At 37.5% G+C, this 24154-nt stretch overlaps 1 protein-coding gene across 1 annotated transcript; it reads right to left on the bottom strand.

Moving 5' to 3' along the window:
• Positions 1-215: 215 nt before the first annotated feature.
• LUM (lumican) lies at positions 216-11584 on the bottom strand. The gene is made up of 3 exons (XM_005242658.3): positions 11169-11584; positions 7152-8048; positions 216-1243 (listed from the first exon to the last, which is right to left on the bottom strand). Exons 2-3 carry the CDS (start codon positions 8026-8028, stop codon positions 1089-1091), a joined length of 1032 nt encoding a protein of 343 aa, XP_005242715.1. The 5' UTR covers positions 8029-8048; positions 11169-11584; the 3' UTR covers positions 216-1088.
• Between the last annotated feature and the right edge of the window lie 12570 nt (positions 11585-24154).

Raw genomic sequence — 24154 nt, 5'->3', positions numbered from 1 at the left:
TCTATCATGAGTAGCTGTGGCTGGATTTTACTCATTGCCCACAGTTTCTAAGAAATTTCATTGTCCTTTTGACAATACTGAGAATTTAATTTGCACTATTTCATAGTACACTGACTCCCATACGGCAGACTCCATAAGACATCGACCTAATGGCCAACACAAGTGCAGTGGCATATGTTAAATTATATGTTTACAAACATATTGAAGCTTGAAAGTAGAGAAAACAGTTTATTTAACCTTACAATAAATTTTAATAATAATGGAACAGCTTTGGTTATCTTGTCTTAACCTGATTATTTTTTTTCAATTTATAAAAGAGTGACAATGCTATGGACACAAAAATACTATTTGCTATGTTTTATTTCTACAATCTGGTTAAAAGTAGCATGCAAGTAATTGAATAAAAATATTTGCATATATGACTTATTTTGAAATAACATCTATACCAGCAATGGATAAAAAATCTTAACCATGAAAGTTTAAATGAAAATATGACCAAAAGAAGAGTAAACAATGTTTTAACCTGAAAAATGTTTGTTTCCCTGTTATCTTTCATATATTGAATTAATTTAATAATGTCATGGGCTCTGAAAACATATTTTCATACACTTTAAATTGTTCTTAGATTTTCAAATATTTTTTTCCTTTGTAATTGATAACAACATGAAAAAGGCATGAATGATGATTGGTTGGAGAGGAGTCTTGTATTTACACAGGCTAGCCTATACTGCTCAGCCCTCTGATGAAACCCACCTGGCTACCATGTATGTCTGGTATCAGCTGGCATGTATTGCATGCATGGCCATAGATTTATGTCAAATTGAACGTTTTTAATCAACATACCAGCCATATGAAGGCAGATTTTGCACCATGTTTGGTCATTCTTTCACTTTCTAAACACAACTGTTTGTAAAAATATGGGAACATTTCCTTAAAGTTGCCAAGTGCATGCTTAATATTAACAAACAGAATGGATAATATGCAGATTGACACTTTTTTTAAAAGGCTTTTCCTAATTTTAAAGAGCTATCATGATGTAATTCCTGTAGTTACTGCCCCTAGAGGGGAACTGGGTGCTCCTAGGTATCTCACTCCAGTGAAACCTCAGCCGCCACCCGAAGGCAGTTGTACATTTCCTGTGGCAGGTCAGCCCGAGTCAGATTGTTTCCATCCAGCCGCAAATGTGTGATCTTGGAATAGGTCATTGGCCCAACAACCTTACAGAAGCTGCTCAACGGGAACTCTGAAACAAAGGGAACATGAAGAAAAGAAAGTGTGAATAATTAGGGCAAATAGGGGAAAAACATTATTTTTCTGCTTTTTATAAATTTTATTTGGAAATTTTGACCTTCATTTATTCTACTATTTTTCAGTATTTTGCATATCCACTGATACAATTTGCCATGAGTTTAAATAAACTAGAGGGGCTTGTGTTAGGAAAGGTTCTTTCCATTAGTTGTGAGAGGTTCAGAATTTCAAGACTGAGTTTTTCAAGCGCTATGTGCTCCCACTTGATTTTTAAGACTTTAGATTTCATATAGAGGTCTAGTCTGGCATTTAGAAAAAAAGGTAAAAAATGAGTCTCCAGTTTTAGTGGGGATGCAGAGGGAAGAATCAATTGTGCTGGGTACATTACGATGGAAGCGTAAAACAGTGCTACATAAGATACTGAGGGAAGTAAAACATTTCTGGAGAAACTGAAACCATGATATGGCCCTACCCTTAAGAACAGGCAGTCCAATAGGTGTCTGTGTCAAATATTATTTTTCATGCGTCATTGTGTTTTACTAGCTTCAAAATGAAGTTTCGGGCTGGGGTTGGGGAGGAGTTTTACATTTAAATTTTATAGTTGAACCTTTCCAGAACAGTGGGATTAGAAGATTAGTAGAAATGTAAAAAAATATTTTAAAAAAATTTTATTGTAATGTATAGATCATGATATATATATTTTCTTTATTCAGTTGAAGTATTATTTGGTTCACATAACACCAAACAGGTCTTGAATGGAAAACTATGTCTTGTCTCTTATGAGTATATTAAACTTAGGCCAGAATTTTCATGAAGCAGAGTTCTGTGCTCAGTATACATAAGCATACACATACGTATGTTATACATCCCTGTCATGCCAAGATCTATCCTCAAGAGAGAATGTATGTGATTAAACCTGATGTTCCCTGCATATCACATTGTGAACTCTGCAAGGATGGTCCTTCACTCTCACCCATGTTTACTTTGAGTCAGACAAAGGATTAGTCCATTGAAAAACTAAATCACTATTAAAGCAGTCTGAAGAGGCTTGTTCTTCAGGCCATTGACATCAATTGAACTCACACAGAAAATACTTTAAAGGGACTCCTTTAAGAAACCCAGTCACTAGCATGCAGACAAATTTGGTATCTTCAGTTGCTTTTATGTTGCAAAGGACTAGCTCCCATAACTTCTGAGAAATCAAGGTAGTTTTATCAAAATCAGATACCATTTTAACTACCAATCATACGTCATTTATGAACTTTTGAAAACACCACCTTAGATATCTTTTCTGCATGATTATTTAAGATACGGTGATGGCCGAAAATATGTTGTAGTGTTAAAGGAAGTGGAGGAAATGTCTTTCATATCTCCACTTTAACTTCAATAGGATTCTTTCAGAACTGGCATTACAATAACCATCTATCATTGATGAAACATGGCTTGTGTTAACCAAGTGCAAATATGCACCCATCTGTGCACACAGCTCTTTAAAGCATGAGAACTTAGGTAATTTTTTGGACACAGAGAAGTGATGTTGGAGAATGGGTAAAGATTTGTGTGTCTTTCACAAAATAAGTTGTTTTGCATAGAGATTGAGGAAATGTACTTCAAACATTAGATGCTGATCACCAATTTGATTAAGAAAATCAAAAAAGTTTCGTAGATTTTGTATATTGTACAGCTTTCTTTTGGAAGGGTAAGAGATAAAATGTGTCCTTAATGGCACATTTATTAGGCAGTCCATATTGCAATACAGTATAATTTTAAGATTGCAGACAAATTGTAATACTCTTCCAATTCAGAATGTACCAGCTAAAGTGAACTGATGATTCCTGTGAAATTTAGAATCATATAATCTGAGAGATGTTTATAGGATTGGATCTGTGTGGAATTTTGCTGAATGAAAACATAAGTTCCTGAGACTTTGAATGTATTTGCTTGGCCTACAGACTATACCATTAACTATTTAGGTCCACTTTTCTGCAGATAGTTTGGGTGTAATTTTTAAAGATTAGGATAAACATGAATTCTAATACAGATATTTTTTATCCATTTTCTTGACATTCAGGAATGACATGGTAAGTATACTTTGTTGAAGCTAGACATTTAAAAACTTTATAAATTTGCTGATTTGTTTTCTTTCCATATTGTTACTTTTGAGCATAAATACTTCTGGTTGCAAAACAAGGTGTTCTTATACTTCAGTAGATGTCTGATTATTCAAAGGATGTAACTTCATGCATGTAAACCACAAAATTTATCTGTGTTACCAAAATACTTATCTGTGCTGACTATTTATGAGACTGAAAACACTTTGGAAGCGGATGCAGATCTAGTCCTCACAGAAGTCAAGGAAGCTCCATCTTGGGCTTCAGTGGGATTTGTCTCCAACATTTGGTGCGCACTACGTTTGTGTATTATTTTTTTATACAGTTAATATAATTGTCAGGTTTTAGAAGCATATTAAAAATGTTGGTTTTCTAATTGTATTCTCCACTAGCAGAAAATAATATAAGTGAGTCTTGTGAAAACACTTGATGTGTTGTTACCTATATGATCTATATGGGAACTCCAATTAGTTAGACTAGAGCAATGTTGCACAAAATGTGTCAGTGGCTTACTTCCTTCCTTATTATGCTTATTAATGTTTCAGGTGTTTAAATGTCTTCTTGAATTTACAGTATTCAGGTTCAAAGGCAGTGTACCTGGAATTTTGCCTCTAGTATGGCATTCATATTTTCCCAACACAGAATTCCTGAATGAGCCAGACATTAAGAATAAGAAGGTTTGGATGAAAGTTTGATTTTCATTTGAATTATTATTTTCTCACTAAAAATGTCTGTTGCCATAAGAAATTCTGATATTCTAACAAAGTACTTGAAAATTTAAAATACCTGGGGTAAAAAAATAAAAAAAAAAATCGGGAACAGGCATCCTCTCTCCTCTCCTATATCTATAGGGCAAAACAGGAGCCTAGAAACACTTATATTTTAGACAGAATTCATTTCTTATTATGTGCTAGGGGTGAGAGCATATGCCTTGTACCTCATGAGTGTAAGCAGCCTTTAGCTAATCTTTAGAGGAAGATTAACTGTGCAAATGTTCCTTATTCAGGTGTGCAATACTGGGGGTAGCCCTAATGGAATCTGAAATCCTATACTCATCCTTGGGGGTCTGTGGTCCCACAGTAATCATGTGTGAGTTGTATCTTCCTAGGCCATTGTAAAAAAATCCTTTTGAGATTGGTGCAGTGAGCCAGGTAACAGACCATAAAGCCCCTGCACAAATAACTTTGTTTAGAATAAGTACAATTATGGTACAGGTACTGATCCAGCTGATAGACTGGAGCAGATTATTTTCACATTCCCCCTTGTTATACTCCATTCACATTGTATGTTCCTGGTGGGGTTTCCTGTGGAAGCAACAACTCTCTCCTTAACCCTTTACAAGCACAAATTAAATATGGAGAAGTCTGCATTTGAACCCTCTTCTTGTGTCACTGAAACTTTTTGATTCCTTTTTCTATCCTGCAGTTTCTTTTTGCCTTGAGGAGTCTACAAAACAAGTATGTGTGTGTGTGTGTATACATATATGTCATCCTAATAGCATCTTAGAGCATGGTAGTGAGCCACTGTTGTTATTAAACAGAAAATTCCACCCTCTAAATTACTACTAATAAAAAATATTAAAAAAAAGAAGTTTCAGTTTAGAAGGTACTGTGTAGGTTTGAGCTTGGAGATCCAACAAGCATCAAGTACAGTAGATAGCGTATACAGTTGATACTTAACTTACATTTAATATAATGGATGTGCTTCATTTAATTAGAGATCAGAGGAGTTACTCTGAATTTGTCTTCACTCCAGATTGCTATCCACTTTGACCACTGCTCCACACACCACAGATGAAAACATAATGAACATAATGAAGCCAATTCTGCTATAATTTTTTTAATATATATGTTAATCAACTCTTGTTCAAAAAGTTTGAAGTCACTCAAATAGGGGTATTTCTCAAACATGTAATTTCTTTAATGAAACTCATGGACAATAACATAAAGAAATAGTTCCTTTCTTTCTGGTATTACCAGAGTTGGAATCAGACTACTCTTTCTTAGACAAATATAAATGTTTATTGCTCACCTAAAGGTACCTGAGAAAAAGGTACACTAACAAATTAAGAACTCTGGAGAAATATATTTAAGTTAAATTTCAGTATAAATGAAAACTTTAGATTATGTAAGCATAAGCTGGAAGATTATACCTTTTGTACATTTAAAGGCAAATCATTACCCCTAAAACAGAAGTCTCTATCTCACACTATTGTACCATGGGCCATAGTATGGAAGGGAAGCTTGCCTTGTTTACAGTCATCCTTACAAAAATCTCTGGCAAATTAAAAAAAACCCCAACATTAAAAAAAGAAACTGGTCCTTTGCTTGAGGCCCAAATGCTCAAAGAACAGTCAATTTTTACAAAGACTAAGCACTCACTGTATGGTCAGGTGTAATGAATAGTGAACTACAAAGGCTTTGGTCACAATGCTTATTCCTAACTAAATTTTGTCTCACATTGTCAGTTAGCATCCTAAGAAACACAATATTATACCTGTGAAATCAGATAGTCAAGAAAAGTTATTATTGAAGTCTGCTAGATTTTATGGTTAAGCAAAAACCAGTAGAGTGAGTTCTCTTGGGTCTGTTCATAGGGTAGCAATGACAGTGCAGCAGTAGCTGGTGCTCATCCACTCCTCACACCATCCCCTCTCATCAAAACAAGGAACTGAGATGTAATGGGGGTGGTGGGGGGTGGTGTGTGAATCATAACATTGAGGAAACTGTGAAGCATAGCAAATACAAAATGTTTCAAAAGGTCTTGTCCTCTGGTAAGTTCTGCACTCAAATATTTGACTTTAGAAGCTACATCTGTATGGACTTAGCTATGTATGGAAGAGTTAACACCTATATCCTAAACCCCTGATGGATACAAGCAGGCAAACAAAAGAGACATGTTTGTGGTTTACTTTATGCCAGCTGGCAACATGATGTCACACCAGGGACCACCACTGACATAGGTACGGCTGGAGAGCTTCTGACATGGTGGTAAGGCCCCTCCAGCTCTCCAACATCTCCTTCCCACCTGAGGATTAGGAGAGCTCTGTAAAAGCCCTGTCTCAGTAGAAACCTACATGATCTCATGCAAGGTGTGACATTTATTGACTTCAGAAGGAACATTTTTTCAAATCATGATTGAATGGAAAAAGCTTGCCACCTGATCATACAATGTGGGAAATGGGAATGAAAATTAAAATAGCTGTAGCTCTTTGGATTTCGAGATGGGTTTGGAGGGACACTGCATAGGAGGAGGGAGGAAAGAGAACAAAGCAGCTACTTTGTTGTATCTTTTTCATTGTGCTTTGTGGCTGATACCTTATGAATTTTTTGTCTTCTCCCTCTCTCCACCCTCTAGCACTTTTATAACCAGCATCCTGAAAGGTTACACATACCACAGTCAGATCCTCAGCTGCCATCTGTCTCATTTTTGCTGACATTTGGATCTTCCACACTGATCAAACTTTTCCCATTGTTTTTTCCTCAGTTGTGTAAGACAACTGCTCTTGCTTCTATGGAGTTACTCTAATTTACACAAGATGAGAATTTGACCAATAATACCCAAGTTAGTATAAAACCAGAGATTTCTCTCTTTAGGTAATTTGAGTAGCTATCAGATAAATATCTCTCTTTTAACATTAATGTGGACAACAGTCAGAGAAATGTCAGTGTGCTAACAGTCCAACCAATACCATTTCTTCAGGCTGGTTGATCTACCCTTTCAGACACTTGCATTGTCCATCAGTGTCTAGCCCATAGTAAATATTAATGAAAATACACAAATTTAACTCACTGTTAATTTTGTTGACTTGGAGGTAGAAGTTTTCGAGGTTCTCACTGACAGTTGGAATGCTCTTCAGCTGATTGAAGGAGAGATCCAACTCAACCAGTGACGTGATATTGAAAACATTGCCTGGTATTCCAGAATCTGTTAATTTATTGTGGGATAAACGTAAATATTGCAAGGCTTTAAAACCCTGGAAGTACTCATTGGGAACATTGGAGATCTGGTTATTATCAAAATACAGCATGAGTAAGGAATGAGGCAGTCCTGTTGGTAGCTTTGTAAGTTGATTGAAACTTAAGTCAAGATACAAAAGTGAATTCAGGCCTTTAAAAGCCCCAGAAATAGAATCTGCTTTCAGCTGGTTGTTCTGGAGGTGAATGACAGTCAGATTCACCAGCCCCTCAAGTGCACCAGGATTGACTTTTGTGATCTTGTTGTGACTTAATTGCAGGTCATCCAGAGTTTTGGGGAGTGGTCCAACTGCTTCCGTCAAATTGTTGTAGTTAATGTGAAGTTTCTTCAGATTCTTTAGTTTAGAGAAGACTCTTCCCTTAATTTTCGAATTTTCCAAATGGTTGTGATCTAGGATCAGCCACTGTAGGTCTGTTACGTTATCAAATGTGTTCTCTTCAATGCCCTCAATCATATTGTTTCGAAGATAAAGGTATTTTATTCCACTTGGCACAATTGGAATGGTTTTCAGTTTAAGATTGTCACAATACATGGCAGTAGGGTAGCTTAAAGGACAATTACATTCTGGGGCACAGACTGCTGAGGATGGCCCAAAAGGATCATAACCATAATCATCTCCAGGACCATAGTCATATTGACAAAAAATGCCACTAATCAATAACAGAAAGACGGGTAGGGAGTTTAAAGTCATCTTTGCAATGTGTCTTGTCCCTGTATGGTGAAAGGGAATAAAAAAGTTATAACTTTAATTTTTAATCTCGTTCAGCAATATTTGAAATTTTACCACATAAAGCTTATAATTAAAAGCTAATTAATTTAGGCTTCCTGTTCAAAGCTACTAAATATATAATTTTGTTAGTATTGCATTGTTACTACTGAAAACCTGTAGTCCCTGTCTTGTTATAATCAGCCTTTGTAATGTAAATTTGCAGGTCATTCTGCGGCTGTAAGTAAAACATTCTTTATATCTTCCTTCATTCATTCATTAAGTCACAAGAAGGATGATACAGCCCAAGTTTTTAAAATTTGACACAGAAGAGTTTTCAAATTCAGTTTTGCTGAAGGCCATGTTCAGAGGCAGTTCTGCCATTTAAACTCTATCAAGCAATCCTAATATACTGAATTGCCTCATATTTAATGTGGCAATTTGACTGAAGTTTGAAAAAGGCAAGGAAGTTACAAACTCAGATTAATGATCTGCTGTAGAGTGTGTTGTTAAGATTCTTGTAGTTTGAAATATCTTCTCCTCAAGGATCATGTCCATTAAAGCAAAAAGTACACTAACTGTCATACTCACCTAAAGAACAAACTAATAGAAATATAAAGCATATTCTCCTGGACATGTCAAGCAACAAAAAATGCATATGTGTGCATGAGTATGCTTTATCTAATATGGATCTACAGCAGATCTGAAACGAATGAAATTCAGATAGTGCAAATGTTCTTGCAAATTCTATATATAACAATTTTTTATTACATTGTATGATCATCTTAAATCAATAGAACAATCAAGTACTTGCTTCACATAGTTGGTCTTCCAGTTCACATACAGCAGAAGGGCGTTCAGTGTCAGTAAACACATCCTTGGGGATCTTTTGCTGTGATTCAGTATGACTGGTCTCACCTTTTTAAGGGCATACCTTGCTTGTCAGATACTCCACAAGATACTTATCTGTGAAGATTAGTGTCTTGCTTTTATTTCTTACTACCTAGATAGATGTGTTGGAAAAGTGAGTCTAGCATCACTGGAGTCAATGAGCTTACTTTGATTTTCACCAGTATGACAAGGCTTGGTGTACCCAACAACTGTTCAGAGATTGAGATGATTAAGAAATTCCTCTGAACCTTCTTTTAAAGTAATTTCAGAAAGCATGTGAAGCCTGTAAAGAGACCACCAGGCATTGGTCTCAGATCTGGGCAACCTTCCAGCAGAGTAAGTCAGTCTTGCTATTGGCATTGCTTAACATAGAGTACAGTTTTTAAAACAGGGCATAGTTAGAAAGTCTTCCCTAATTCTAAATTTTCTTGCTTTTATTGACTTGATAAAAGCCACATCACATTCTAGACAACTAATAATCTCAACTGAAGTACCTCTAGGCAGGGCCTATTGATCTGCTACAGTACAGCATGAATATTTTTTTTAATTATCTCCATTATCTCCATTATGTCTCATTATCTCCAGTCAATTACCCACAAAGTCACTCTGCTAGATATTAAGCTGCTGTCCCCTTAATAAGGACAACCGTATATCGTCTCCATGGCATCAGTCCCATCAGATTTAGCAATTACAAACCATAGGATAGAACAATCATTGAAATATGAGTAATCAGTGTGATTTCCTTTGTCTGTTCTTCATTACTGCATGAGAACACATAAACTCAACCTTCAGTCCCCTGCTGGTATAAATAAGTGCAGCTCCTCTGAAAGCAAAGTCACTAGTGACACAATTCAGCTCAAAATCAGGTCCTATTTAAGCACTAAACATTAAGGATGGGGGACTAAGTGCTTCTGTATTCTAAGTGTAAGACAGAGTGTAATGGAATCCTTGGACTACACTCTTTGGCTTTACAGTGGTATTTTTACACATCTGCATCATTTTATAGTCTTACTGATAAAGAATCATAAACATGCTATTTTAAATTCCAATTATATTGTTCTTCTATTTTCAAATTACATTTGTAATGCTAAATTTTATTCCTGATATCATAGGCTGACAGTTCTTCTAAATAGTATACAAAGTTTAACTATGCAGAACCCTGAAAATAATTTTTAAAATTAGATATCAAATGTTTTTAATTACTTTATCAACAACATTTTAAAATGTAGGTGACAATTCTGTAGTGCCAGAGCATATGAGCATGTTTGTGACAAAAAATAGCACAGTAAAGTACATATGTAGTATAGATAACTTGTTTTATTCATGGATTTTTCATTCACATATCTAAATGTTTCTCTGTCAGAAGTGTAAAAGGTAAATAGATTTTCTACATGTGCTTGTCTGTTGCACTGAACTGTATGAATCCAAAAGATAAAATCAGAATAGATTCCTAGATGCTCATCTTATAACATAAGCAAGCTTGAACTAATTGCCTTTTTGTTCTAACCAGTTACGTTGCAAAACAAGTGTGAAAATATTTGTGAAGTTCCTCAGGCTACTTGCCAAAACATACTAAATGGCATATCCACAAAATAATCATTGGAAAAATGATTACTACAGTAGAGTAGACAAACTATTCAAAGTATTTTGGAGCTAATCTATATTACCTTAATTTTAAAGTTGTGAAACAAGATAAATAGAAACTTATCATTCAATCAGCCTTAAACTAAATATAACTTAATTCTGCAACATAAGCACTTACACAGTTTGCAAAAGATCTAATTTTTTAAAATTTCAATATTATATTTAAAATTAGCAAAAAGAAAATCAAAATACCTACAATTTCCCTCTCATAGTTTACTTGATTAATTATTTAAATATCAAGATAACTTGTCTTTTTGTAAAATGAAGCAAAATTCTTTAAGAAATCGAGTCTGTGGAACTCTTACTAATAGATTATGAATGAATAAGTAAGCAGTGAGTAGTCTTACAAATTTCTTTGTACTGTACATCAACTCTTTGAAGTAGAACAAAAAAGACTAAAAAAGAGCAACACTGATGCACAAAATACGTGAGATTGTTTTAAGGAAACTGAGAAAGCAAATCCACCAAGCAACTGTTGATTTGTGTTCAATTTACAAATTGGCAAACTTATCCTGACATGTTTTCACATTCCCATTACAGCTACACTTAAATAGCTGAACATTACGGTTAAAACATGCAGCAGCACTTACCTTACTGCCTTGAAGCTGCTTTCCTTAATTCCCAGAGCAGATGCAATAAGGGACTGTATCGACCAATATATGCTGTAAACAGTGTCAGGAGGTAAAAGTCTGCCAGATCCTCTGTGTTACAAGAGAGAAAAAAAAAAAAAAAAAAAAAAAGAAAAAGAAAAAAAGCCCTAGTCACGCTGTTCTCTGAAGCTGCTATGTCATCATGGTGATCTTGTGGTGTGGCATGTACAAAAATGCAGCTCTTTAATGAAGTGCAGGTGGATAGCATATTGTGTACAAGGACAACCCATCTGTTATTCCTGTGGGATGAGAGTATGACCAGTGTTTCACAAACCTGAGAAAGTTTAGACCACTAGCCATAGCCTTATACAAGGAATTTTTGTATTTTAGAGGGAAAACATTTTAGGTTGTAAAACAAATTGCAAACAGACTTTTGTTTTCCAACTTATTTTATACTGTTAGACATGAGCTAACAAATAGCATTCAGACCTCAATGCTGCTGTGCTTCTTCAGCCAAGTGACTCATTCATTTTTCTGCCTTTTTCTTTAACTGTCTTATGTCCACAGTAAAATAAATATCCTTAATAAAAGTTTTAGCTTAAGGATAAGAATGAAACATGCAGGATTATCTTTGAATTATAACCTTTTCCACAACATTAAATACCGAGTACAAAGCTTCTTCTGCAAAGCATTGGAATTTATTTGGTCTGGGGATTTTCTTTGGTGACTGAATGTATGTTTGTTTAATAAAAACACATCCCAGGAACATTTTTTCAGCAGTTACTGTAAACTCACTTCATGCATTTGTTCATTTTTGCACTTAAAGCTTTCTCCTGCTTTTCAGAATCTGGAACTACTCAGCTTTACGTTGTCTGTTTCTTATTCCATGGATGTAGTTCAAGAATGCATCTTAAGGCTTGGATGAGATCTTATTTTCACCAGGCAATGCCAAAAAATAATGCACTAAGACAGTAACTGTTTAAAGTGAATCTTAATGTTTCCATAAGAACCTTCCCTTATCTCTAAATGGTGGATGTCTTCCCTTTTTATGGGATGCAACCTCTTTCTTATAAAGTTGGATGAGGACAAAAGTGAAATGTACATATAGAAAGCATGCACAAGCCATTTTAAAGTGTCCTGTGTGTTTAACTGTGTTTGACTGAAAATGTTGTGGGTAGAGATCAAGGGGGCTTTTGTTATCAACTGGCTATGTTTACAAAAAATCATGGTACAGGGACATGGCTGTGCTGGAGAACCCTAGACAGCTTCCTGAAGAAAAGGAGTCTGGATGTGGGCTTCCCCCAAAATCTGATGATGATGCATCTGGGCATCCATGCCAGCGTAAGTTACTGGGAGAAGGGAAAGGCCTGAAGTAATTCAATATCCTTCACCAAGAACAGGAAAGGTGCCAAATTGTTGCAGACCTCAGCTCCAACAGTGACAAGATTAGCAAACAAATTTGCTCAAGACAGCGTGCTAGGTGCCAGTGCAGCCCACAGAGAGTCAACATTACTGTGTTGATACCCTGACATCACGCCTGTCCCCCTGGCCTGGAAAAACGATTTACACATTAGGAAACACGCTGATGACAGACCATAACTACATTACTATTTGAATGATGCAAATAAGTGAATGTGAAGCAGTGGGATTACAACAGCGAGTTAAGCTAAGTAGGTGAAGAAGTGTGTGTGGTATCAGAACTACACATGAAGAAGTAGACAAAGCTGTTGTTGCTCTGCGTGTGGGTAAATGGAGACCAGATGGACTTTCTCATGCATAGTATGATACTTACCTGAAATTTACTTGATTAGTTTTAGCTGACCAAGGAAAACCTAAACTGTAGCCTTGACTGCAAATGGGGTAACAAGCAGAAGCATTCAGCAAAAGATCAATTGGAATATTTTTTTAATACAGAAAGTGATGCTTTTGAAGGCAATACTGAGGTTTGCTCTGTGGAAGAAGGTGCAGCAAGCTGAGCAATGGAGCATAATGTTTGTAAAGAGAATTCTAAAATTCATAGAAAAGACACAGGTTGCGTTTTCTCTGATTAAAGATTTGTTTTGAAGGACAAGCTCAATATTATAAAAAAATTAATACATCTTTTGATCTTTCAGTAATATATGTAGTTTTGCATTTGCTGTACAAATAGAATTTTATATTGGCTTCAAATACAAGGTAGTGCAGGCTTAACAAGTTTTTGGCACAATTATATTTATGCACCAGTTGTTCATTACATTGATTTCTGTAGGTCCAGTATACATCCTTTTTCTCTTTCTACTAACAGAAATAAAAAGCATGCGTATCTTTATAACTTGTAGAACAATCTTATTAAACAAACGTGATGACATTTTACAATTAACATACGGTAAAATTTTGGGTCACATAAAGTTCAGCTGAGGCTTTTTCATTCATATAGTTCCTGTCTTGCTGACTGTTTTTAATTAGCTATACAAATTGCACAGTCAAGATGATGAATCACATGCCTTCCAAGGATAAGATATAATACAATAGAATTTTCCTTTTCTTTAATAAGATTTTTGCCATTTCTCCACTCTGGTATTTAATACTGTCCCTTCAGCATGATTTTATATGCTTTCTTAAGCTTACTGTTCCACCTCAGGAAGCACTCATAAAACCATTTAGGAGAGCAGGTAGGGACTAAAGCCCAGAAAATGGAGGTATGGATTCTTCTGCAACAAGGGATGGGAGCGTGGGTGGGTGATTTCTTCTTTTTGGCCCTATTTTGTAGGGCTTTTTTTGTGCGGGTGGTAGCTGTCAGAAGTCATTTAATGGTATGTGAACATCAGCTAGCTAATTTCCAAGGAATACAGAAAATAATGTGTGAATTCTCCCATGGCATCTAAGTTGCATATGAATATGCTTCATACTTGATAATGTCAGAATGTATTGATATTTCACCTTTACATCAACTGTGCTTCTAATTAAGCCATCTCAGTTTGTTTTCTCCAAAATTAATGTTCTTCTTATTCCTTATTTATTTTTTTTTATTTGATGGGAAATGTGATCAAAACCTATTCTTATCTAGTATTCTTTGGCTAATACATGAGCAGAAATATTCCTTCTATTTGGTTCAAAGCTCCTTTCTTGATAATTCATATTTTCATGGTTGAAGATAGCCAAGAAGTCTGGTAGGTTGTAGTGAAAGAATCTGAAAACAGAGGTCACTGCAAGTATATTACTTTGCAGTGGGTGAGATCTAGCCTTCAAAAATTGTTGGGTTACAGTGACACTATTTTCTTTCTTCATTCACCAGTGATATCCTTTCAGCCTTTTCCCTCCTGTAAAACTACCTTCTTTATAACTGCTACACGGTTCTGCACAAATGGGAATTCCTCTCAATCTGTTTGCTTTTAAATTATTCCCCCCCAAAAAAAACCCACCAACCCTAAAGTTACTAAAACCTAATAGGCATTATCTAAACCAACTGTTTCTTTTTAATCTTAAACCTGTGTACACATCTGGTACACAGATGTGTACCCTAAAATCCAAGAGATGTGGGTGCCCAAAATTAAGAGTAGGGTATCTGGATTGTAGAAGCATATAGCCTCAGAAAAAGTGTTCCTTGAACTTTTCACATTGCCTCATAAAATAAGTAGTGAGTTTTTGCACTGATCACTCATAATTTAAATTAAATATTACTCTAAAGATTAAATGCAGGCTAGTTCATTTTAATTGGCTGCCTGCAGCAGAAGGTAAACAAATCTTCAGTAAGGGAAAAGGCCATTTCATTGGCACCATATAGCAAGCCACTTAATTATAAAGAGGTAGTGTAGTGTTTATGCATGGTGTTTTCCGTATCTCTAAATAGTGAATATATAGCCTGTTGTCCTGTAAATCGTAAATAAACAAAAACTTGACATTAGCTCAAATGTCCAGTAAAAATTAGCTAAATGTTTTTGTGAAGTCCTGCAGCATTTTGGAAATATTGTTAAAGGCTGACTCATGTCAAATGAGTTCCATTAAAAACAATTCTATTTCAGGTTCTGAAAGCTGTAGGTCCTTATTATTTTTTCATCTGAAAACTTCCATTCCTCCAAATTAAAATGTTATTTGTTCAGCCTCTACACTGTTCTTACATGTTAAATGGAAAGTGTTAGGTCACATACTATAAGCATTACAAAATTTGTGGTTATCCAAATCTTTTTTCCCCCTTTCTCCTAAAAAGGAAATAACAGCTTTGGAAATTTACAAAAATGGTAATAGTGGTACAACTTATTAGCAGACTGCAACAGATATTTTAGCTGAGCATAAATCTGTTTTTGTCATTCTGAAAAACTGCAAACTGTTTTGTTTCAAACTTGACAGTGTCTATATTCTAGTAGTTAGCCTCCTCTCCATTGCTTTTCAGGCTGTTTTTGTACTAGACTGCATTTAATTTGATTAAAATTGTCAATGGAAAAATTCCTTTGAGTTGATTCAAAGCTTTTCTGTTAAGAAAAGCACAGATAAAGGCAAGATGCTGTTTTTTAAACAGATTCTTGTATGTATACACTGTACTTTGTGTTACAGCATTTAAAATGTGGTGATCCATGTATCAAAGAAAGTCAGGTAACCCTAGAACATGAACCAATTCAAATGATTCCTAATGTAAAGAATGTAAGGAGACCCCACAATGTTGTTGAATTTATGGGAAAGTTGTAGTTACAGGTAAAAATTATAGCAGCAGCATCTTTGTATTTCCAACAGTACAGATAAAGTACAGGAAAAGAAAGAGGTAGACTTGGAAAACTTGGCTAGCTCACTGCCTATTATTTGTATATACAAATGCTGCATGAATGTAGACCTTTGAAAACCATTGGTTGCTAAACATCTTGCCCTAATCTAAGCATTAGCAGTGTCTATCTGCTTTCAGAGCACTACTGGTTAAGGTCAGAAGGGATATTGCATCATCTACCCTGACCCGCTGTATAACACAAACCATTACACTTCATCCTGTTGCTGTTGTACCGAGTTCAACAAAACACCTTTGCTCACTTATGCTTAGGACAACATATAACCTTGATGTAAGACATGAAAAGTTTGGGAGTTTTCTAATTTGGTGAAAAAATTTGTTGATTTTTGATGAGGCTGGTTTCAGGATCTGGCAGGTTATGGCAGGAGCTCAGCACTTTTCCATCTGTGGGCAGAGGGTTGTACCTTGGGGTAGCAGCTGAAATAATTAGTTTGCCAGTTGAGTGAGACTTAATTATTATGGTTTTCATCCTTGTGTCTGCTAATGTACACTTGCAGACAGCACTCAGAAGTAGAGGGCTGGTTCCCAGGCTGGTGGGCTGGTAGGAAGGAGAGTCTGCTCAGCTAGCACAGACCCAGGACATCCCCACTCAGTACGTTACTCTTCTCTTTCTCCTTGAAGCACAAACACCAGAAAACTTTAGGCTTACAAACAGAACAGGGTTGCCAGCTGGTACAGGAACAGTAGCTTCCACCTCACAGGGTGTATGGTGAGGTCCTGGGGTGCTGGCTGCTTCTGTTTCTGCATGCAGCTGCAGCGGGCAGCAGCTGCTAGGACAGTCTGCTCTCCCTCAGTGGGAGTGGGAACACGGCCTCCTGCAAAGCTGGTTTACTGCATCATGCTTCTCCTCCACAAGACTCTGTCTCACAGTGAATTCTATAAATGCAACCCTTTGCCTAAAGTAATACAGTAATATGGCGTTATATGATTTAGTTTTAGGTAGTCCTCAAGGAGCAGGGAGTTGGACTTTATGGTTCTTATGGGTTCCTTCCAACCTGAGATATTCTGTGTAGGAAATAGCAGCCTGGTGTACAGCCGGCTTTGAACATAATGTCCAGACAACCATCACACAGCATTTGGCCTTCTGGCAGTTGTTGTGACCCTCTACTGGAATATATCCACTTGGTAATAAATTGTGTTTGCTATGAAGATGGGAAAGTTTGGAAGACATTGAATGTGCAGGTTTTTAAAGTACTGCTCATTGTCATTTTTAAAATGAAACACCTTGGAAAAATCTACTGCTACTGCAGAAGACCCTGTTACCCACCAAGTCTGCAACCTCATAAGCAAGTAAAGGCTTGCTAGATAGTATCTATTATATCATTTGTTACCTATTAGTATCTATCCTGACATTAGTGGTCACTTAATTCATTATCAACTGGTTGCTATATCAGATTTTTACATTTCTTTTCCTGGGACTGATGGCAGGTTAACAGCCTTGGTGAGTAGTATCTAACTTTTCGTAGTCCATGAACAGTAACAATGCACTGGTGTTCCGGTATTCCCAGGCACATGAAAATGGGCTGTAAACGAACCAAAGATCTCTTATATGGCTGTTGTGGTTTACCCCAGCCAGCAACAAAGCCCCACGCAGCTGCACACTCAGTCCCCCCACAGTGGGATGGGGAGAGGATCTGAAAAGTTAAAAGGGAGAAACTCATGGGCTGAGATAAAGACAGTTTAAAAGACAGGTAAAGCAAAAGTCACACACACAAGCAAAGGAAAACAAGGAATTCATTCACCACTTCCCACGGGCAGGCAGGTGTTCAGCCATCCCAAGGAAAGCAGGGCTCCATCATGTGTAACAGCTACTTGGGAAGACAAACACCTTAATGCTGGATGTCCCCCCCCCCCGCCCTTCCTTCGTCCCCCAGTTTATATTCCCAGCATGATGCCATATGGTATGGAGCATCCCTTTGGCTAGTTAAGTCAGCTGCCCTGGCTGTGCCCCCTCCCAGTTTCCCGTGCCCCTCCAGCCCTCTCCCTGGCAGGGCTCGAGAAACTGAAAAGTCCTTGACTGAGTGTAAACATCACCCAGCAGCAACCAAACCCATCAGTGTGCCATCAGCACTGTTCTCACACCAAATTCTAAACACAGCACGGCACCAGCTAATAAGAAAAAAATTAACTTTATCCCAGCTGAAACCAGGACAACGGCTTTCTACGAGATTTAAGTACAAAATATTATGACAACCCAATTTAAAAGTATTTGTCATTAACAAATATTATTTCGTTTTTCCCCTTTAGAAACTATGTGATAGTTGTCATATGACAAGAGCATGTCATTCTGATGAAAGTACATCAGTCTACTCCTCTCCAAATGCAGAGAAATGGTGTTTACTGGGGTTTTTTTTACGTATTTAATTTCTACCCATTGTCTTGTGTCTGTTTAGTTGTGAGCCTATAACATTACTAGAATTTATTTGCCTCATCATAAACTTGAGCTTCTTACAAATCTCTTCAGCCACGCTGTGAATGTCACCGATATTTCCACTGCACCTCAGTTTTATTTTTACTTTTTACTAATATGTACAGAGACACTATTACATATATACTCTGTATTTCCTAATTCTTCATGTCTCATACTTCTCATGTTTTCACTTTAATTGCGTTTCACTTTTCTATTAAACGAGCAAGCTTATGGCTAAAACTGACCTTTTTTGGTTGTAAAATCGGGGGGGGGGGGGGGGGAAGGTATTTGAGGACAGTCTCTTAAATTCTTTTTAAGTATAGGTATTCTTGGGTTTGTTTGAATTTTTTCCTCCCAGACAAATTTGCTCATCCTTTTCCTGTTTGGGGACATTGAACTCCTCTGGAATACTGGCTGGAAATATGCTTTTGACCATATTAAATGGCCAGCTTTGGCAACCACCAGATTCCAATCCAGTGATTAACTTGTCTTTGTTTATCATAAGGAGGTCCAGAGTGGTTTTACTCATGTTGTATGCAATACCTTTTGTCTCAGGAATTGTGCAGTTTTGAGAAATTCTACTAATGCTTTATTATGGGCTGCATGGCACTGCCGGCAACATCTGACCAAAATAAAATTTCCCATTAGAAAATCTTTTTTATTTCATAAGTTTCTCCATCTTGTATTTCATTAAGATTCCCTCCACTTCTATGTGAGATGCAGACCACCTTTTTTATAAATGGTCTCAGGATGTTGTATCACACTCTCTGGTCCTGAAAGACAGCAGCCATAGGTGTCTACATGTGTGCTAGGAGTCCAAGCATTCCTCATGGTCAACGGGGCTCTGCTAAGTAGTTATGGAGCCTAGGGCATAATTCAGGTCTCTAACAGAGACCCAGAACAGTATTCAGTTACCTAAATGTAAACATCTAGCATCATGTGAGATGCTGTAAGGTATCCAGCTCATCTGTACCGGTTACAAGACAGGACCTAAAAACCTGTCCGATTTTCAAGTGGCAGCTGATAACAAAGCACATTATCCCACAGTGCCTAATAACAGGGCATCTGCATTTTAGAAATGGCATGCTGTCAAGCGACTTCAGTCAGCTGGTGATGGAAAGGCATCTGTCGCTGTCTGACATGTCCTTAACTGTACAGCACATACAAGTGAGGCTGGCTGCTACAGCTCAGAATCTTGAGGAGACCTGTTCTGTTCTGAAGTAGTGGCAGGAGATCAGGCACATCTAAGCAATCTAGAATGACATTAAACACTTTTGTTTTGTACCTGAATTGTGCCTTTGGAGCTGCAGCTCAGGAGACAGCCAGTCACATCAGTGAGGTAATATCCTCACTTTGTGTAAACTGTCTGCACAGTATTTTCTCCAACAATTTTTTTCTGTAGACTTCTCTTAGCTGAATATTCAGTGCAATGTCTGCAAAGAAATGTCACAGAAATAGAGCCAAGCAAAATGAGATGTACAAGCCTGGAGACAGTCCTGATCTATTCCCCCACAGGTATTTTCCATTTTCTTACTGACTCTAAAAACAATAATAGTAAAAAAGCCAAAATAGGGAATTTTTTTGAAAGGTCAAATAAAACTTTAGAAGGCAATCCTCTGCTTCTATTAGATCATCACCTGAGTCCTCACTGAACAGTTTTGTTTTAGTCAAGCAAAGCTTTTCAACAGATTTCATATATAATTGTGTAAGTTACGCACATTGGAAAGCACAGAAACAATTTAAGAGATTTTGCATTACAAGCTTTCATATGCTTACGTTGAATTGACACAAGAGTACTTAAAGTCTAATTTGCTCTCCATCCAACCCAAGAAGGGACAAACAGTACCAACATTCCCCTCATCCTGTGTTGACTAAGGAAAATACACCACTTTCCAAGTATTCTTGTTCACCTCCCATAGATTTTAGACCTCTGTCTACTTAGCCTGACTCTTTTTTCTTTACCTCTTTGTATTTTTTTGGACTTCAGTAAGTTCTTAGCAATTCTATTTGGATAATTATGTATCTGTATATTTATTTATACACGTCTCTGTCTGTTAAATGGCAAACTGATTTGGACCAAAACCTGGAATTAACGTCTACCCCTTTATCTTCCCAGTAGTCTTTTTCATGATTTCTTGATATTTAAAATTACTTTTGCTTATATAGATACATAATATTACAAAACAGAATAATGTTTTCAATGATGCTGCACCTTTTTGGAATAGCAATATGAAGCTAACCTAGAAGGAAGTTCTTTCCTTCTTTCTTCAAATGCTGGGTTGTAATTTCTTTTGGATCATAGGTATGGCAAGTAAAACATTGCAATCAGATATTTGACTTCTCCAAACTCTCAGACAGATCAGAACTCCATGTTACCAGCTGTTCAAAGATATAAAGACAGAGATAAACTTCATCATGAAGGGTTGAAGAAAGCATTACAACTGACTGAGGAGAAAAAATATGCAAAATATTAATGTCACCACACCACACAAAATTATTTTATATAAGCAAATGGATGACTTATCTCCCCTTTAGGACCTACCTACACTAGTAAATCACATAGTGCCCCTGGCACTGGCAAGTCATTTTTTTATAGTATTAATTTATTAGAAGGTGCTTTTTCATGATTCTAGCTTGAACTGAACAATTCCTAGCCACAGTTTGGGACTTACCACTCTTAACAGAGGGTTCAAGTGAAGCCACCTTGTTTTGTGGAGTAAGATAGCCTTACAATATGGATGAGGCCAAGTCATGCTATTTGGTTCAGAGCCGGAAAATTGCATGATTTTGCTTAATAATACAGATGCAGCTTTAGACTCTGGAACATAACCTAGGACATCAATAAGAAAATAGGCATTCAGGTCATAAAGTCTGCTGACATTAACTAACCCACAATCATCATTTTATCAAATTATGATTTTATTATTTTCACCATTTTCACAAAATTTATTGTGTGTTTGTATGTCCGTGTCTGTCACTCTTGCTTTACACTCAACTTTTGAAGAAAATACATGATTTGTAATTTTCAAAAGAGAAACAAATACCTTCCAGAAATATGATCTGATTCCAAGTTTTAGCAGAGCAATAATTTTTAAGTGGAAAAGCTGGTTTCGCATAGAATTGCTGACACAAACTTAGCTACAGCAGTACCAGTAAGCAACACTATAATTTAGGTTATGTTCCTATCCCATAGGTAACTTTGATACTATGGCTAGCCAGCTGCGGTATAGCCAGATCCACTGCTTCTGTTCCAATCTCATGAAAGCAGAATGAGACTTTCATATTTCCAGCGCTAAGCATCTCACATGAGTAACAATGGAAGGCATTTACACTGTGTTTCAGCAATTAAATCTTTGCATTTATTAGTACTTTTAGCACAACAATTGAATAACTCTTGGAGTACCTGCTATCATAAAATATTAACAGGCCAATCACATCAGAAAGACCCATACTTTCTGTAAAAGAGTTTTGGTGAGGCTTTCCTGCTTTTCTCCTCTCTTACTGAGATTTACTCTTCCCCCTTTCTGGGACTTAGTAAGAGTGTTCTTTGAGGCATGCAAGTGTTGATGAATGAGCAAGGCTGGTTCTGAGCATGTGTGTGAGTCTGCATCCTCATGTCCCCTGCACCCAGACCCATCAGAGATTTGTGTTGTCTCAGACTGGTGACGTCTCTAGCAAACCCGCAAGAGGTTTATTCTTGCAAGCCAATGGGGAATAGATGTGCAGATGATAGGTCATAACACTAGATTCAAAGCACGGTGCAGGGAAGAAGGTGTTTGCCTTACCAATGAGCATAATATCCTTCTGAAAGTCACTAATGACTTGTCACATATTCACATATCAAAACATTTTCAGAAACGTGCCTTCCAAGGTCTTGGAAAACAATGTTTGAGCTCCTAATTCACTCAGGTGATGCTGAACATTTTACTCCATGCCTGTGTGCCTTTCAGTCTAGTAAAGGTCATCTTGTCTATGTCTGAACTGCCTGTTAATCTTGGAGCCGAGAGTGTCCTCAGGGAAGGTGACATTTATTTTCTGCATTTCAAGCTTGTAAACAAGGCCATTAATGTGACTGGAGACTTCTGCAAGCTCTGTATGTGACAACACACCATGTTTCAGACCCTGAGCATACCAGTAGGCTCTGATTGTCCTGACCAGCCTCATCCACATACTCCAGCCATACTGCCTCCACCCATCGGCTCAGCAGTTGTATATAAGCTGAACCCCTAGTCCTAGCTGCGTTGTGGGTATGCTGTGCCTGGGTTTGTACCTGGTGTTATCTTATTGACATGATATCTGAGTTTGACCTTGGACCTGCCTCCACAGTGGACATCACTGGATGGTTGCCCAGTCCTGGTCACTGTCACCAGCTCTGCTCTTCTTCATTAAGTGCTGTGGGACTCTGCGCTTTGCTGCCCTGCCTTGTATGATGGCTGGCTCCCAGCTTGCCTTCCCTCACACAGCTGCCCTCCCTTGCTGAACCCTGGCTATAAATTCAGGGAAAGGACAAGGACCCGAGCTTAAATGTAGCTCCTGGGATAATGCATGGTAGATGTCTAGGTAGGCAGAGGCTCTGGAAGAATATGGTCATGGCAGCAAGAGCCTCCTGGTGTACTCAGGGCGCTGGTACTGCATATGGAATCACAGAATGGAGTTGGAAGGAATCATTAAAAGTCACCTAATCCACCCCCCCTGCCATGAGCAGGGACATCGTTCACCAGATCAGGTTACTCAAAACCACATCCAACTTGGCCTTGAACACTGCCAGGAATAAGGCATCTTCAGCTTCTCTGGGAAACCTGTGCCAGTGTCTCACCACCCTTCATGTAAAGAGTGTCTTCCTTATATCCAACCTAAATCTACCCTCTTTCAGTTTAAAACCATTGCCCCTTGCCCTGGTAAAAAGTCTCTTTCTTGTAAGCCATTTTTATATATTGAAAGGCTGCAATAAGATCTCCCCAGAGACTTCTCCAGGCTGAATAACCCCAAAACTCTCAGATTTTCTTTGTGGAAGAAGTGTCCCAGCAATCTCTGACTGTTCTCATGGTTGTCCTCTGGACCCACTCAAACAGGTCCATGTCTGTCTTGTGCTGGGTACCCCAGAGCTGGATAAAGCACTCCACAGTGGGGTCTCACAGGAGCTGAGTAGAGGGGCAGAATCACCCTTCTTGACCTGCTGACCAGGCTTCTTTTTATGCAGCCCAGGATGTGACTGGCTTTCTGGGTTGCAAGTGTGCATTGCTGGCTCATATCCAATTTTTCATGCACTAGTGTCCCAAAGTCCTTCTCTGCAGGGCTGATATCCATCCATTCATTACCCAGTCTGTATTGCCTTGACCTTCATGAGGCTCACGTATACGTTCTCATACAAACCAGAAGCTGTCCATGAGGTAGCCAAGCAGTTGGAAAGCTTTTATTTCCTCTGTATCATTTGAACTATGAGGGGTGGGATGGAGGGGGATGGGAGGCATCCTCAGCTTCCTCCTCTGTAGTCAGATCTTTGGTAAATGGGACATGTCTTCTCTAATCCTACTCCTGATGTCTTTTTCTATTTCTGCTCTGCAGAATAATCTAAAATCATTGTGCAGTTGTATTTTTCCATAGCATGAGCACATTCTCACTGCCTAAGACGCAGGGAAGACAACAATCCTGTGGGTCAGAATTCTGACCGGGAATTTCAAAGAAAATATTACCATTTCACAGTAATTTAGTTCTTTGACAGCAGTAAGGAGCCTAACTACTTAACTTTTTCGGTTACAATTCCATTATCTGCATCTGTTGAACAGAAATTCACACAATCTCTCTCCCTGTAACATATATATG

The sequence above is a fragment of the Falco peregrinus genome, chromosome 6, assembly GCF_023634155.1.
Source record: "Falco peregrinus isolate bFalPer1 chromosome 6, bFalPer1.pri, whole genome shotgun sequence".
NCBI classification, from domain to species: Eukaryota; Metazoa; Chordata; class Aves; order Falconiformes; family Falconidae; genus Falco; species Falco peregrinus.
The sequence above is the reverse complement of the archived record's forward strand: the minus strand, read 5'-3'. Positions and strand labels throughout refer to the sequence as shown.

Excerpts from the sequence above, each read along its gene's own strand:
- LUM (XM_005242658.3), bottom strand. The coding sequence starts at position 8,028 with ATGACTTTAAACTCCCTACCCGTCTTTCTGTTATTGATTAGTGGCATT. Across the intron at positions 1,244-7,151 it reads CCAAGTCAACAAAATTAACA|AGTTCCCGTTGAGCAGCTTC; the intron begins GTGAGTTAAATT and ends CCTTTGTTTCAG.